Below are 18,004 nucleotides of genomic sequence, written 5' to 3'. Positions count from 1 at the left end.
CCTCACTATTAGAACTGAATTATCTAAATTTGCCTGAAAGACATCATCAAACTTTATTATTATTTTTCAATATCATGGAGGTTTTATGTTAATTTAAACAGTATCAATTCACCATCGATGTCACTAACTTTCTTAAGCCTCTGAATCCTCGTTTGCCATTTTTTCTCGATTATCTTATTTATTTGTGTTTTAAAGTTAGCATTATATCTATTTTTGAAAAACAATTTAAAGTTTTTATGGAAAAAGTGGACAGATCAATTACTCTACCCATCTAGGATTTTCAAGCATATATAAGTTGTTTTATTTATTATTTAATCATGAATGATTGTGAGTTCTTCACCTCAGCACCACCTCGAACTTCTATAGCATAATTTCTACATGAAAGCCCCGTCCATCAATCTACGTTCACTGAAAGATTATTTTAAGAGAATTCTCTATGTGAAACTGACCTTTGCTCTATCTCTTTTTTCTCCTCCAGCTGTGGGCTCTAATTCTAGTTTGTGTTATTAATAGAGTCATAATAATGTTGACTTGCTAAACAGCTTCTTTTTTAGTCTTTAGTTGTTTAGGTTTTCACAACTTATAGCTGACTATAGCAGAACCAAGATTTATTTAAATTGTTTTTTCTTCTGATGAAAATTGCATCAGCAGGGAAGTTCACTTTTTAGCTGACCTATGAGAAGAAGAGGTGCTGACTCACAGTGTTTAGGCTAATGTTCAGGCCTGTTTGGAATTTGGCAAGTGTCTCCATAGATTGTTTGCATGCACAATGTACGTGCATGCCTTATAGTTATGTGCACAATAGATGGGCAGAGACCATGTTTGATTTACGTTCCTGGAGAATTCAAAGCCCTGAGAAAACACACAACTAATAAACATTGAGCCAGCAGAGGGCGCTCTCCGTGGGTCCTAAGAACACACCCATAGGAATCCCATTCCATTACAGGCAATTTCAGATAGTGCAATAGAATAGCTGATATTATTTGACAGGCTCATTGATCTCTCACTGAGAATTTTTTCTGATGCTACACTTAAAAGCACTTCGTAGTCAAAAATTATAATCCTGAATACCCAGTAGTCCTACTCAGCCATGGCTGGGTTATATCTGTTTTGCCAAAAGTCTGTCCTGCTTCATAACGTGTAACATTAGGTTCTCCAGAAATATCCTGAAATTAAATGAAAGAATGTATGAGAAAGTCCTTAGCACAAGCCCATATCTTGAAATGATCATATTTTGGCATTCTGAATTTTGCTATGATAAGTAGTTCAATATTATTGTAATTTTATTTTAAATGTGTTCAGGAATATTCTTAATCTTTACTTAAGTGCAGGAATTCTCAGAGGCCCTTTAGAGCAGAACTAGACCTGTAGATTATCCATTTCCACAAAAACTCAGCAACTTCATAAAAAAGTGAACAGGCAAACTGATCATATTCTTAAGGGCAAGCTAAATATTATGATAAACAATCTTAGCAATGTAAGACAATTACAGTTTATTTATCACTTACGTTATATTCCAAGAAAGATGGCAAGAGGCTGTGCTCTGCAGACATTCAAGATGCCGGTTCCTCCACCATCCCTTCTGTGCCAAGTTCTCCCCTGGATCCTTTGCAACCTGCTGAGAGAAAATGGAAAAATGTTATAGAAGATCTTTTTAGAAATCATATCTGGAGATAAACACAATTACTTTCACTATAGTTTATTAACCGGACTCTGTCACGTGACCCATTTTAGGGTATACAGTCTAGTCACGTACCTAGAAAGGGATTGAATAAGGGTATGGCAAACATACAACAATCTCTGCCACCAGGGTCATCACTCAGCTTTTTGGAAATTTACGACCCCCATTGTACAGCCCAAAGCTGTGGATATCTTCCTCCCGAATATATAGTGAGTGGACGTGAAGAATTACTAAAGTGTTACCAGCTTTGCAAATAGATTTTACAAATTCTAAAACCCGTCTTGTTTTTTTTCCTTTTTCACTCTATCTTTTTTTCCTCCCTCTTGTTTGTTGTGAAGTGCTGTTGCAAACGTGATCTATATTCTAATTTTAAAAACACTGGACATGACGAAATTCTTTTAATTTTCTGTTTTTTCTTTCATTTAAAATTTCTCTCTCTCTCTCTCTCTCTCTCTCTCTCTCTCTCTCTCTCTCTCTCTCTCACACACACACACACACACACACACATCCTGCTTTTCAACGACTGAGTTATGTCACCCTGATAGCTCTATATATTGCAGTATTAGGCTAATATCAGATATTGCCTGGCTTTGAATCAACCCTTGTAAGCTGGAAGAACTTATGTTAGTTAACTTAGACGCTCTGTACCTCAGCTTCCCCACCTAAAACTTCATAAATTTGTGATGAAGGGGACATTAATACTTATATAATGACCTTAGAGCAATGCTGGCACATAATAAACATTCCACCAATGCTAACAGTTGTATTTTAGGGTTGGTAGGCTTGATTGCTCTTCCTTACTGTGTTCCTAAGTGTCATAGTTTAAATATAAACTATTTATAATAGTAGTGGATTTTCTTGCACTGCCTATACTCTTGGAGCCCACATGTTTCTTGACAAACTGTGACTAAAAAGCTCCATATATCACTAAAAATACAAGCAGACACTATTCTTACTTTTATGGTCATTGAAGCTAAGGGATTAATTGTCTCATTTATTTGGCATGGTTTGTGATGTGCAGAGAGTTAAGAGTTAAGAAGGAGACTTTTTTTTACAACTAGAAAATGATTTAGCTCTGCATTAAACAGATATATATTTTACTGTTTATCTTCAAATCATACAAATTAGCCTTAATTGTTCTTTTTGCTCCAGCAAGTATGACACATAAAGTGATTCAGTTCTCTCAACAAGTCACAATTTTTTCTCTTTAATTTCTTGAAGTCTATGAGATTGGGTTATTATCTTTTCTGTTCTTAATTTGTTCTTTTTTTTCTTGGGAATTAGGCTATAATAATTCAATGCATAATCCAATGCAATTAATTCCTAGGACATTATTCTTAAACAGATTCTGAATCTTAAAATTTATTAACTTTTTCTTATGCCTCTACCATATATGCCTTTTAAAAATATACACCAAAAGTAGCAAAAAGCCAACCAAAACGTGAGATTTTTACCAAGATTTCTATGTGCTTTTCAATTTCTTTCTTCTGTTCATATAAAATATTTGATGTCATATAATAGCTTGTGTTTTATAACTTGGCAGAATTACTGTGTAATGTTACAGTGGGTTTTTCCATTTATCAATTTAGGATTACTTTATTCTGCACTCAGATTCCAAGGGCAGCAATTTAATTTTGATAAATTTCCTTGATTTCCCTTCCCTCTATCAACACTTCTGACATACGAGGAATAAACAAAATACCAAAAGAAAAAGGACACATTCCAGGAGTCATTATTTTAGAATTATGGTGTCAACAGTAGTAAGAATATAGAAAATAACCTAAGAAAAACTAAAGATTGTGAAAATCAAATCAGTTTTATTTTTAATGCATACTATACATAACAAGTATAAAATAAAAAGCTACAAATTATGACTCCTGGTTCATGCTTTCAAGATTTTAATCTAGTAGGAAATGACTCAGATATAAATTAAGACAACTAGTAATTCATGACATTAAGATGTAAGATGTAAGAGAAGTACATGAAGTAAACGTGCTACAAGAATTGAAAGAGGAAAATGAGTTGTCATGGGAAAGAAAAACACACTCAGGAATATTGAATGAAAATACTGAGCTAGATTGTGAGTCCATACAAAAGGAGCAAAAGTGATGAAGGTTAAAAGTTGTGTGCAGTAGATTGAATGGAAGAATCTCTTCAGGCCCCTTGCACCATATGTATCATTTGCCTGACCATTTTCTGATCATTCTCAGGAAGACGTATCACTTAGTGAGCATAGATGAAGTTCACCCTAGCTCCAATTTAATAGGGAAAATAAAACAAAAAATAGTATTTGCTTCTTTAAAATGGAAGTTTACAATTCAGATATATTTGTTTTCTTACAAATATAAAAGAATATACTAAAAATGCAACTTAACTCTGGGTATTTAGAAATAGAATGGTTTTCTAAAGGATCTATAATGGGGTGTGTAAAAGTATTTGAAAATAGCTAATAGATTTAAAACACAAAATCTGATCTATTACTATTCGATCATTTTAGTTTTGTGAAATGGCCTCGTATAGATTTAGTCATGAATATTCTATGAAAGTTCGTTAGGCAATTTGAATCCCATTTCGTTTGAGAAACCCTTCCAAGATTGTTTTGTCTAACATTAATTGCCATTTTTTCACAGCCACAGCTTGTGATGGAAGATTTTTGTTGACTGGATCTTCTGGGTCCTTTGAAGCTGCCCATTATCCAAAGCCTTCTAATCCAAGTGTTGTTTGTCGGTGGATTATACGGTAATATACCTTCTTATATTCCCTGTTCTTAAGTCATAAAGTCTCTCTCTGATGCAGTTAGTCTTACCATCTTTAGTAATGTATTTATTTTTTGGACAATTTTTTTCATTAACTACGAAGCAAAACCTTCCCAACTGATATCCTGTCCAAGAAATTTCTCTCTCATTCTTAAACTTTTAAAAAGGATTTTTGCCCTATGAACAATAAATGGGGCCATCTCATTGGGCTTTGTAGAAAGTTTTATTCCATATAGTTGGCACAAATCAAAGGCTGCCAAAATTAACAGCATGCCTGTATGTCTGTGTACTGCAAGAAAATGTATTTCACTTAGCTGCATCTTAGCTACAGAGTAGTTCCTTTGCTATTAGGCTTGCATCCATGTGAAATCTCCGATAGTGTGATTTGGTCATGGCAGATCAAGAGCTGGGAAACCCATTATACTCATCCTTTTTGTTGTATCTTGAATAACACTTAGTTCACTTACTATATATTTGACCTCCAAGTCTTAATTCAATTGACGAATCCAATCATTATGAAGATCAAAATAATCAAACTGCTGATAGCTGGTCTACTTTAATATTTGCCTAAACATTTTTCACAGAGGAGTAGTACCTAATGTTTCTCTCAGATATTTCAAGGTAAAATCATTTGTACTAGAATAAATATAAGGAGCTCTGAAATAAACTCATTACAATTTTTTTAAGTACAAGACTTCTCATAGCCTTAAATAAGTTAAGATGCAAGTAAATTTCCCCCAAAATATACAGTTGACCCTTGACAACAGAAGGCTTAGGAGCGGCAACAGCCCATGCAGTCAAAATCTCCATATAACATTACAGTTGACCCTCTGTTCTATGGTCCCCCATGGTTTGTGTAGTGTTGTAGTATGCATTTATTGAAAAAATCCACATATAAGTGGACCCACACACTTCAAGCCAGTATTGTTCAAGAGTCAACTGTATATATATTTTCTATTAAGCCACTGAACATTTTTCCCCACAGAGCATTCAGCACAAGTCCTCTGTAGAATTCACTTTGAGAAATGCATTCTAGTTCGTTCATTTCTCTGAACAGCTGGATGGGATTATGGTTTCCCAATCCGAGCTACTATATATTTATTTTAATCATTGTGATAACTCACTAGAAAATGGGAAATCAAGATAACAGCTGGTTAAAGAAGGCTAAAAGACAGAGCTTTGGGTTCTTGCCAAACAAATGATAGGAAATGACCCCATAAAGACTCACAAGAGTTGTTTTCCTGAGTAGACATATTCCAGAGATGAGATGAGGTATGAAGGCAAGATTGTTCTAAACACATTTACTTGGCATTATTCAGGAAACCAATAACATCTTGTTCTGCTTAAATAATTTCTATTTTGGAGCTCAGCCTCACGTAAGTCATGTGATATAACTAAGAACACAATTTCCTTTTTTTCATGCTCTAAACAACATGTTGCTTGTGTGCCAAAGATAAGATTTTGTATTTAAAATGGCAGTTCTAGGTAATTCTTGTCAAGTGAAAACTTAAAAATTTAGAGGACATCGTTTCTAATATAATCACATCATATTTAAAGAGAAGCATTTATAAATGGCTATTAGCATTGTTCATAAAAAAATGAAAAATATTCAATTCTTTACCTAAAATGTCAGCAGAAAAGCTTAGAAAAATCTTAAATTACTTCCTTTGAAAATGGAAAGAAAATGAATTCTAACTGATCTACATTCCTAACTACACAGTGATTTCTTCATGTGATCTTTGGAATTTTATTAATACTAAATAATGATAATTTAATTGTTCAATCCACTTCTTAGTAGAGCTAGGTCAAAACTACAGGGAGGCCTTATAAGCAGATCACAATAAACTTTTGCTATAATAGTACATAATATCATTTATGTAATAATACACTATGTTTATTTTTTCCTTTTTTTTTTTTATTAGTTTCTGCTTTATAACAAAGTGAATCAGTCATACATACACATCTGTTCCCACATCCCTTCCCTATTGCGTCTCCCTCCCTCCCACCCTCCCTATCCCACCCCTCCAGGCGGTCACAAAGCACCGAGCTGATCTCCCTGTGCTCTGCGGCTGCTTCCCACTATCTATCTACCTTACGTTTGGTAGTGTATATATGTCCATGCCTCTCTTTCGCTTTGTCACAGCTTACCCTTCACACTCCCCATATCCTCAAGTCCGTTCTCAAGTAGGTCTGTGTCTTTATTCCAGTTTTACCCCTAGGTTCTTCATGACATTTTTTTTTTTTTAATTCCATATATATGTGTTAGCATACGGTATTTGTCTTTCTCTTTCTGACTTACTTCACTCTGTATGACAGACTCTAGGTCTATCCACCTCATTACAAATAGCTCAGTTTCGTTCCTTTTTATGGCTGAGTAATATTCCATTGTATATATGTGCCACATCTTCTTTATCCATTCATCCGATGATGGACACTTAGGTTGTTTCCAGCTCCGGGCTATTGTGAATAGAGCTGCAATGAACATTTTGGTACATGTCTCTTTTTGAATTATGGTTTTCTCAGGGTATATGCCTAGTAGTGGTATTGCTGGGTCATATGGTAGTTCTATTTTTAGTTTTTTAAGGAACCTCCATACTGTTCTCCATAGTGGCTGTACCAATTCACATTCCCACCAGCAGTGCAAGAGTGTTCCCTTTTCTCCACACCCTCTCCAGCATTTATTGTTTCTAGATTTCTTGATGATGGCCATTCTGACTGGTGTGAGATGATATCTCATTGTAGTTTTGATTTGCATTTCTCTAATGATTAATGATGTTGAGCATTCTTTCATGTGTTTGTTGGCAGTCTGTATATCTTCTTTGGAGAAATGCCTATTTAAGTCTTATGCCCATTTTTGGATTGGGTTGTTTGTTTTTTTGCTATTGAGCTGCATGAGCTGTTTATAAATTTTGGAGATTAATCCTTTGTCAGTTGCTTCATTTGCAAATATTTTCTCCCATTCTGAGGGTTGTCTTTTGGTCTTGTTTATGGTTTCCTTTGCTGTGCAAAAGCTTTGAAGTTTCATTAGGTCCCATTTGTTTATCTTTGTTTTTAGTTCCATTTCTCTAGGAGGTGGGTCCAAAAGGATCTTGCTGTGATTTATGTCATAGAGTGTTCTACCTATGTTTTCCTCTAAGAGTTTGATAGTTTCTGGCCTTACATTTAGGTCTTTAATCCATTTTGAGCTTATTTTTGTGTATGGTGTTAGGGAATGATCTAATCTCATACTTTTACATGTCCCTGTCCAGTTTTCCCAGCACCACTTATTGAAGAGGCTGTCCTTTCTCCACTGTACATTCCTGCCTCCTTTATCAAAGATAAGTTGGCCATATGTGCGTGGGTTTATCTCTGGGCTTTCTATCCTGATCCACTGATCTATCTTTCTGTTTTTATGCCAGTACCACACTGTCTTAATTACTGTAGCTTTGTAGTATAGTCTGAAGTCAGGCAGCCTGATTCCTCCAGCTCCGTTTTTCGTTCTCAAGATTGCTTTGGCTATTCGGGGTCTTTTGTTTTTCCAAACAAATTTTGAAATTTTTTGTTCTAGTTCTGTGAAAAATGCCAGTGGTAGTTTGATAGGGATTGCATTGAATCTGTAGATTGCTTTGGGTAGTAGAGTCATTTTCACAATATTGATTCTTCCAATCCAGGAGCATGGTATATCTCTCCATCTATTTGTATCCTCTTTAATTTCTTTCATCAGTGTCTTATAATTTTCTGCATACAGGTCTTTTGTCTCCTTAGGTAGGTTTATTCCTAGATATTTTATTCTTTTTGTTGCAATGGTAAATGGGAGTGTTTTCTTGATTTCATTTTCAGATTTTTCATCATTAGTGTACAGGAATGCCAGAGATTTCTGTGCATTAATTTTGTATCCTGCTACTTTACCAAATTCACTGATTAGATCTAGTAGTTTTTCGGTAGCATCTTTAGGATTCTCTATGTATAGTATCATGTCATCTGCAAACAGTGACAGCTTTACTTCTTCTTTTCCAATTTGGATTCCTTTTATTTACTTTTCTTCTCTGATTGCTGTGGCTAAAGCTTCCAAAACTAGGTTGAATAAGAGTGGTGAGAGTGGGCAGCCTTGTCTTGTTCCTGATCTTAGTGGAAATGGTTTCAGTTTTTCACCATTGAGAACAATGTTGGCTGTGGGTTTGTCATATATGGCCTTTATTATGTTGAGGAAAGTTCCCTCTATGCCTACTTTCTGCAGGGTTTTTATCATAAATGGGTGTTGAATTTTGTCGAAAGTTTTCTCTGCATCTATTGAGATGATCATATGGTTTTTCTCCTTCAACTTGTTAATATGGTGTATCACATTGATTGATTTGCGTATATTGAAAAATCCTTGCATTCCTGGAATAAACCCCACTTGATCATGGTGTATGATCCTTTTAATGTGCTGTTGGATTCTGTTTGCTAGTATTTTGTTAAGGATTTTTGCATCTATGTTCATCAGTGATATTGGCCTGTAGTTTTCTTTCTTTGTGACATCCTTGCCTGGTTTTGGTATCAAGGTGATGGTGGCCTCGTAGAATGAGTTTGGGAGTGTTCCTTCCTCTGATATTGTTTGGAAGAGTTTGAGAAGGATGGGTGTTAGCTCTTCTCTAAATGTTTGATAGAATTCGCCTGTGAAGCCATCTGGTCCTGGGCTTTTGTTTGATGGAAGATTTCTAATCACAGTTTCAATTTCAGTGCTTGTGATTGGTCTGTTCATATTTTCTATTTCTTCCTGAGTCAGTCTTGGTAGGTTGTGCATTTCTAAGAATTTGTCCATTTCTTCCAGGTTGTCCATTTTATTGGCATAGAGTTACTTATAGTAATCTCTCATGATCTTTTGTATTTCTGCAGTGTCAGTTGTTACTTCTCCTTTTTCATTTCTAATTCTATTGATTTGAGTCTTCTCCCTTCTTTTCTTGATGAGTCTGGCTAATGGTTTGTCAATTTTGTTTATCTTCTCAAAGAACCAGCTTTTAGTTTTATTGATCTTTGCTATTGTTTCCTTCATTTCTTTTTCATTTATTTCTGAACTGATCTTTATGATTTCTTTCCTTCTGCTAACTTTGGGGGTTTTTTGTTCTTCTTTCTCTAATTGCTTTAGGTGCAGTGTCAGGTTGTTTATTCGAAATGTTTCCTGTTTCTTAAGGTGGGATTGTATTGCTATAAACTTCCCCCTTAGAACTGCTTTTGCTGCGTCCCATAGGTTTTGGGTCATCGTGTCTCCATTGTCATTTGTTTCTAGGTATTTTTTAATTTCCTCTTTGATTTCTTCAGTGATCACTTCGTTATTGAGTAGTGTATTGTTTAGCCTCCATGTGTTTGTATTTTTTACAGATCTTTTCCTGTAATTGATGTCTAGTCTCATAGCATTGTGGTCGGAAAAGATACTTGATACAATTTCAATTTTCTTAAATTTACCAAGGCTTGATTTGTGACCCAAGATATGATCTATCCTGGAGAATGTTCCATGAGCACTTGAGAAAAATGTGTATTCTGTTGTTTTTGGATGGAATGTCCTATAAATATCAATTAAGTCCATCTTGTTTAATGTATCATTTAAAGCTTGTGTTTCCTTATTTATTTTCATTTTGGATGATCTGTCCATAGGTGAAAGTGGGGTGTTAAAGTCCCCTACTATGAGTGTGTTACTGTCGATTTCCCCTTTTATGGCTGTTAGTATTTGCCTTATGTATTGTGGTGCTCCTTTCTTGGGTGCATAAATATTTACAATTGTTATATCTTCTTCTTGGATCGATCCCTTTATCGTTATGTAGTGTCCTTCTTTGTCTCTTCTAATAGTCTTTATTTTAAAGTCTATTTTTTCTGATATAAGAATTGCTACTCCAGCTTTCTTTTGATTTCCATTTGCATGGAATATCTTTTTCCATCCCCTTACTTTCAATCTGTATGTGTCTCTAGGTCTGAAGTGGGTCTCTTGTAGGCAGCATATATATGGGTCTTGTTTTTGTATCCATTCAGCCACTCTGTGTCTTTTGGTGGGAGCATTTAGTCCATTTACATTTAAGGTAATTATTGATATGTATGTTTCTATTCCCATTTCCTTAATTGCTTTGGGTTCGTTATTGTAGGTATATTCCTTCTGTTGTGTTTCTTGCCTAGAGAAGTTCCTTTAGCATTTGTTGTAAAGCTGGTTTGGTGGTGCTGAACTCTCTCAGCTTTTGCTTGTCTGTAAAGGTTTTAATTTCTCCATCAAATCTGAATGAGATCCTTGCTGGGTAGAGTAATCTTGGTTGCAGGTTTCTCTCCTTCATCACTTTAATTATGTCCTGCCACTCCCTTCTGGCTTGTAGAGTTTCTGCTGAGAGATCAGCTGTTAACCTGATGGGGATTCCCTTGTGTGTTATTTGTTGTTTTTCCCTTGCTGCTTTTAATATGATTTCTTTGTGTTTAATTTTTGACAATTTGATTAATATGTGTCTTGGCGTATTTCTCCTTGGATTTATTCTGTATGGGACTCTCTGTGCCTCCTGGACTTGATTAACTATTTCCTTTCCCATATTAGGGAAGTTTTCAACTATAATCTCTTCAAATATTTTCTCAGTCCCTTTCTTTTTCTCTTCTTCTTCTGGAACCCCTATAATTCGAATGTTGGTGGGTTTAATGTTGTCCCAGAGGTCTCTGAGACTGTCCTCTATTCTTTTCATTCTTTTTTCTTTATTTTGCTCTGCATCTGTTATTTCCACTATTTTATCTTCCACCTCACTTATCCGTTCTTCTGCCTCAGTTATTCTGCTATTGATCCCATCTAGAGTATTTTTCATTTCATTTATTGTGTTTTTAATCGATGCTTGATTCATCTTTAGTTCTTCTAGGTCCTTGTTAACTGTTTCTTGCATTTTGTGTATCCTATTTCCAAGATTTTGGATCATCTTTACTATCATTATTCTGAATTCTTTTTCAGGTAGACTGCCTATTACCTCTTCATTTGTTAGGTCTGGTACGTTTTTATCTTGCTCCTTCACCTGCTGTGTGTTTTTCTGCTTTCTCATTTTGCTTATGTTACTGTGTTTGGGGTCTCCTTTTTGCAGGCTGCAGATTCGTAGTTCCCGTTGTTTTTGGTGTCTGTCCCCCGTGGCTAAGGTTGTTTCAGTAGGTTGTGTAGGCTTCCTGGTGGGGGGGACTAATGCCTGTGCTCTGGTGGTTGAGGCTCGATCTTGTCTTTCTGGTGGACAGGTCCACGTCTGGTGGTGTGTTTTGGGGTGCCTCTGGCCTTATTATGTTTTTAGGTAGCCTCTCTGCTAATGGGTGGGGTTGTGTTCCTGCCTTGGTAGTTGCTTGGCATAGGGTGACCAGCACTGTAGCTTGCTGGTCGTTGACTGAAGCTGGGTGCTGGTGTTGAGATGGAGATCCCTGGGAGATTTTCGCTGCTTCATATTATGTGGAGCTGGGAGGTCTCTTGTGGACCCGTGTCCTGAGGTTTGCTCTCCCACTTCAGAGGCACAGCACTGACTCCTGGCTGCAGCACCAAGAGCCTTTCATCCACCCGGCTCAGAATAATAGTGAGAAAAAGTAGAAAGAAATAATTAGTAGAAGAAACAAAGAGAGAGGGAAAGAAAGGAAGAAGGGAAGAAAGGAAGGAAGGAAGGAAGAAAGAAAGAAAGGAGGGAGGGAGGGAGGGAGGATGGAAAGAAAGAAGGAAAGAAAGGAGGGAGGGAGGGAGGAATGAAAGCAAAAGGAAGAGTGAATGGAAGAAGGGAGGGAGGGAGGGAGGAAGGAAAGAAAGAAAGAAAGACAGGAGGGAGGGAGGGAGGAAGGAAATAAAAAGAAAGTGGAAAGAAGAAGGGTGGGAGGGAGGGAGGGAGGAAAGAAAAAGAAAGAAGGAAAGGAGGAGCGGAGGGAGGGAGGGAGGAAGGGAAGGTAGGAAAAAAAGAAAGAGCAGGTAAAGTAAAATAGAATAAAGTATGAAATATAGTAGCGTTATTAAAATTAAAAAGTAATTATTGAAAAAAAAAAAAACACGGACCGATAGAACCCTGGGACATATGGTGGAAGCAAAGCTATACAGAGAGAATCTTACACAGAAGATTACACACACACATTCACAAAAAGAGAGCAGAGGGAAAAATCAAAAATCTTGCTCTCCAAGTCCACCTCCTCGATTTGGGATAATTCGTTGTAAAAAGAGGAAAAGGGCGAGAAGTCTGAAATCTTGCTAAGTCCACCTCCTTAATTTGGGATAATTCGTTGTAAAAAGGGGGGAAAGTCTTAAATCTTGTCCTCAAAGTCCACTTCCTCAATTTGGGATGATTCGCTGTCTATTCATACACTCCACAGACGCAGGGCACATCAAATGGACCGTGGAGCTTTAATCCACTGCCTCCGAGGCTGCACAGAGAGATTTCCCTGCCTCTGCTCTCACAACTCCCGGGTCTCAGCCTTGGACCTGGCCCCGCCTCTGCGCGTAGGTCGCCGGAGGGCGTCCGTTCTTCGCTCAGACAGGACGGGTTTAAAGGAGCCGCTGATTCGGGGGCTCTGGCTCACTCAGGCAGAGAGGAGGGAGGGGAATGCCCTCTCCTCGCGCACCAGGCAACAAAAGGGAAAAAAGTCTCTTGCCTCTCCAGTAGCTCCAGACCCTTTCCCCGGACTCCCTCCGGGCTAGCACTAACCCCTTCAGGGTCTCTTCCTGCCGCCAGCCCCAGTCCTCTCCCTGCACTCCGACTGAAAGCCGATACCCGAGCCTCAGCTCCCAGCCCCGCCCGCCCCGGTGGCCGAGCAGACAAGCCTCTCGGGCTGGTGTGTGCCTGAGGGCACCGATCCTCTGTGCCAAAATCTCTCCGCTTTGCCCTCCGCACCCCTGTTGCTGTGCTCTCCTCCGCTACTCCGAAGCTTTCCCCCTCCGCCACCTGCAGTCTCCGCCCACGAAGGGGCTTGTAGTGTGTAGAAACCTTCCCTCCTTCACGGCTCCCTCCCACTGGTGTAGGTCCCGTCCATATCCTATTGTCTCTGTTTATTCTTTTTTTCTTTTGACCTACCCAGGTATGTGGGGAGTCTCTTGCCTTTTGGGGGGTCTGAGGTCTTCTGTCAGCCTTCAGTAGGTGTTCTGTTGGAGTTGTTCCACGTGTAGATGAATTTCTGATGTATCTGTGGGGAGGAAGGTGATCTTCGCGTCTTACTCTTCCGCCATCTTCCTCCGGCTCCCTACACTATGTTAATTAAAGATTTGTATGGTTCTATTCTTTTTACTTCCTTTTCCATCACTTAATTTTTAAAACTATTTTAAGAAATCCACCATTAATCTAGGCATGATTTTTAAAACCTATAGAATCTAAAATAAGTAAATACTGTACTTCATGACAAAATTATGATTTGAAATTATATAAATAATGTAAGTGTATTTTCTTCTCAAAACTGATTACTACATTATAGGTGCATTAGACCTGATGGTTTGTTTTTCCTAATGGTGATCAAAATGGGGTAAAGGCAATAATGTTTCTTACAAGCTTGGAAGACCAAATAACTAGTGGAGAAATGGTTAAGATGCAATTAAGCTATATTTGGGGATTATATTAAGACCACATGTAGCAGAGTGTCAGTGTTGGAGAATGTGAGCACTGGAGACTGTCTGCATGGGTTTCAAATCTGGCTTCTTCAGATTCAAGATATTTGATCTCAGACAAATAACTAAATTTCTTAGACTCAAAATCTCTACATCTATAGAGTTCAATATCTCTAACTACAGGGGTCAAAGTCATTATGAAAAGCGATATTGAATGTAAAACACTTAGCACTCTATTATATGCTCAGTAAAAATGGGCTCTAAAAAGCTTAGCTATTGATACAAAAATGTAAAATATAAAAATTAAGTTTAGGAAATTATCCCTTCCTTCAAAAATCCAGAAGGTAACTGTGGTTAATATTATAAAAACATCAGATATGATATTCTCCAATTAATCTCACCTTTATAAATGCCTTTGTTTTATTGCAAATAAGTTGGCTTTTCTGAAACAGAAGAAAGTAGAAAACAGTATGCACTCATTTCTCTCCTCTACCTTCAGTTATCTACTTTGAAAAAGTAAACAGCTTCTGAACACAAAGTTTCCTAAGAAGCTCCTCTTGAATCCTTAATTTCTTGAAAACAACATCACTTGTTTAAAAAATGAACAAACAAAACAAACAAGGAAACAACAACAACCAGAAAAACCTCACTGTTTTCTTGCCTGGAGACACTAAAACTTTCATTAAAATAAGAGAAATCATCCCTGAAGGCAGCTTATTTCTTCTTCCTCTGTCTTCTTCAGTTTTGATGCTGGATTTCCTAAAGTTCTCACTAGCAGGCTCACTTTCTGCATGGCTGAAGAGAATTAACAGAGGTAGAATTTTTTTAAACAGCTGCCATCATCTGCTTTTCTCTCCTTCTCTCAGTCTGGGCTGGGAGTATCTCCTGCTCCCTTACATTGATCTCCTTCCACCCCTGTCAACCTCCTGTGGTTACTAAATACATCTGAGGGTAGCCCATGAGCGTGGCATCTTCTGCATCTGCCTATCTTCCTCAAGTGACCCTCAAACCTGAGAGTACATCACAATTGTTCCTGGTGTATTTAAAACTGTACATCCCCAAATCCATTCCAGAACCATGGAATCTGATATCCAGGGTTGAGGTCCCTGTGTCAGTATTTTTTAAAAACAACCCACCATTGTTCTAACCTCACCTTCCTGGCAGCAAACACTGGTCAGATCCAAAAACCTGGGTTACTGCTTACATGTCTTTTAATCCCCCCCTGTTAGTCGCTGCCATTGCAGTGTTGTCAACCTCACTCCTTGAAGACTAAACCTTAGCCCTGCCTCCAGCCCCTCATCAGGAATCTAATACGTTTGCCAAACCTCAGGTCTTGCCCCAAATGGACATTTCACAGCCATGAAACTTAGATTTTCAAAATTAACTACATTTGTGATCAATGTCCCCAGTTTACCAACTGATCAAGGTACTACTGATAACTTACCAAAAATCCAAACTTGCCATGCCCCTGGGCAGGAGCCATGATTCAATCAGCAGCCTCTACAGTCAGCCTCTGAAGCCAAGTATCTTCTCAGTCTCCTTCTTGGCTTTGGAGACTAGATCGATCCCTATTATCCACCCTTTAAATATTCAGCCAGCTTCAACATTATCCATACTCTGCTTTAATTGTTTGACCTTCCTCCTTTTTGCAGAGTTCGGGGGAAGCTTGTACCTCCAAAACACTAAAGGATTATTCCCATTTCTGATCCTACACTTCAGGGAGACAGTAGAGTTATAAATAGGCATTGCCCTAGACACCTTTTCCCCAAACTAAAAATTAAAATTTGAACATTTTTCCCCACAGAGCATTCAGCATAAGGTAGATCGGCCATTGGCAATTTGATTATTTTCATCATCATAATGATTGGATTAGTCAACCAAATTGAGAGCTTGGAGATCAAATATATAGTGACTGATCCAAATTTTATTCAAGATTTAGCACAAAGGATGTATATAGAAGGTATTCTCAGCTTTTAATCTGCCGTGACTAAGCCACACCGTAGGAGATTTTCATACAGATGCTGGCATAATGAGATGGGAATTATTCTGTAGCCAAGAAGCCTCAGTTTTTGTTCCCCCACAGATATGTCGATTTAACAGTGAAATGTGAACCAAAAGTCGTTTATGAGAATTCCAGAATTCAGTTAAGAAGTTTCATACCTCAGGTGAACACAAAGCCAAGGACAGCTGCACTGAAATGGACATGAAGGTCAAGTTCATTTTATCCTCCATCAACTCCTTCCCCAACACAGCACAGCTCAGCACAAATCTTGACTCACTACTTCTTCCTTGGAAGGAAAAAGAAGGATGAAACATGCATCCAGTGTCCCAGCTTTTCCAAGAGCTGCTTAAGGGACTAGTTTCTGTCTCACTTCATGTGGATAAGTGATGGAACTGGTATTGTTTGGATGCCTGAGAGATACTGAGGACAAAGAGAATTGGATAAAGCTTGTTATGGCCAGCAGGGCTTGATACAATTGGGAGAAAGTGCGCAATTCAAAGCTTCTCCCTAAAGATGGAAAGAAAGAAGTGCAGCATGCTTCCAACATTCTGTTTCAAGAGTTTCCCCAGCAACGGGTATATGTCTTGCATGAATGAGGAGCTGGTGAGCCAGCACAATTTGCATGGTCTGTGGCTGCAGAGAACAAGGTATAGTTGGGTGACTTGCTTTGGTAGGATCAGAGAATGTGCAGCGCCACATACAGAAACCAGAGAGAGCAAAAAATTAGACACCACTGAAAAAGAAACTTGCAAGGTTCTAATTGCTCTTGAACAGTCAATGAATCTCATACTAAATCAAAAAGGAAATTAAAAAATATCTTGAAACAAATGAAAAAAAAACACAACAGCAACATACCAAATCTTATGGGATAGAGAAAAAGAAGTGCTAAGTGGAATAACCTAGAAGAAAAGGATAAATCCCTAGAAACTTACAATCTACTAAGACTGAATCATAAAGAAATACAATCTGAACAGATCATTTACTAGTAAGAAGATTGAATCAGTAACCAAAGACCTCCCAACAAAAGAACCATGACTCACTGGTTTTACTGGTGAATTCTACCAAATATTTACAGATGAGTTAATACTAATCTTTTTCAGACTCTTCCAAAAATTGGAAAAGAAGGAACACTCACTTTGATACCAAAGCCAGACAAAGTCACCACAAGAAAAGAAAACTACAGTCCTGATAATATAACACTGATAATATAAATGCCCAAATCCTTAAGCAAAATACTAGCAAACCAAATTCGATGGAAAATTAAAAGGATTATACACCATCACCAAGTGAGATTCATCTCTGGGATGCAAGTATGTTTCAATACATAAAAATCAATCAATTTGATACACCACATTAATGGAATGAAGGCTAAAAACAACAGAATCTTCTCAACAGATTCAGAAAAAGTTTTTGACAAAATTCAACACTCTTTCATCATAAAAAAAAACACTCATCAAAATAGGGATAGAAGGAAATTACCTAAATCTAATAAAGGTCATACAAGAAAAGTCCAGAGTAAATATCATACTCAATGATGAAAAAGTAAACGCTTTTCCTCTAAGATCAGGAACAAGCAAGGATGCCCCCTCTCACCACTCTTATTCAACTTAGTACTGGAAGTCCTAGCCAGAGCAATTAAGCAAGAAAAAAAATACAATGTATCCAAACAAGAAAGGAAGAAGTAAAATTATCTGTTCACAGGTGGCAATATCTTATATATAGAAAACTGTAAATTCCACAAAAAAAACCTGTTGGAAATAATAAAATAATTCAACAAAGTTACAGGATACAAAATCCACATAGAAAGATCACTTGTGTTTCAATACACTAATCATCCAGAAAGGAAATTAAGAAAACAGTCCCATTTACAACAGCAGTAAAAAGAATAAAGTACTTAGGAATAAACTTAATCAAGGAGGTAAAAGACACAGTGAAAATAATAAAACATTACTGACTGAATTTAAAGACAAATAAATGGAAAGACATCTCATGTTCATGGATTTGAAGACTTAATATTGTTAAAATATAATAATGTAATATAATAA

The 18,004-nt window shown here is 37.3% G+C and overlaps 1 protein-coding gene across 1 annotated transcript in view; it reads left to right on the top strand.

Moving 5' to 3' along the window:
• Nucleotides 1-18,004, top strand: part of TMPRSS15 (transmembrane serine protease 15) — a gene marked incomplete at both ends in the record, with an annotated part of 146,724 nt that overhangs the window by 29,926 nt on the left and 98,794 nt on the right. Inside the window, one exon of the mRNA XM_079705404.1 lies at nucleotides 4,312-4,420. Coding sequence (XP_079561530.1) covers nucleotides 4,312-4,420 — 109 coding nt within the window. The remainder of the gene's footprint in view (nucleotides 1-4,311; nucleotides 4,421-18,004) is intronic.

The sequence above is a fragment of the Hyperoodon ampullatus genome (assembly GCF_949752795.1).
Source record: "Hyperoodon ampullatus genome assembly, chromosome: 5".
NCBI lineage: Eukaryota > Metazoa > Chordata > Mammalia > Artiodactyla > Ziphiidae > Hyperoodon > Hyperoodon ampullatus.
Note: the sequence above shows the minus strand (reverse complement) of the source record. Positions and strands in the feature narration are given on the sequence as shown.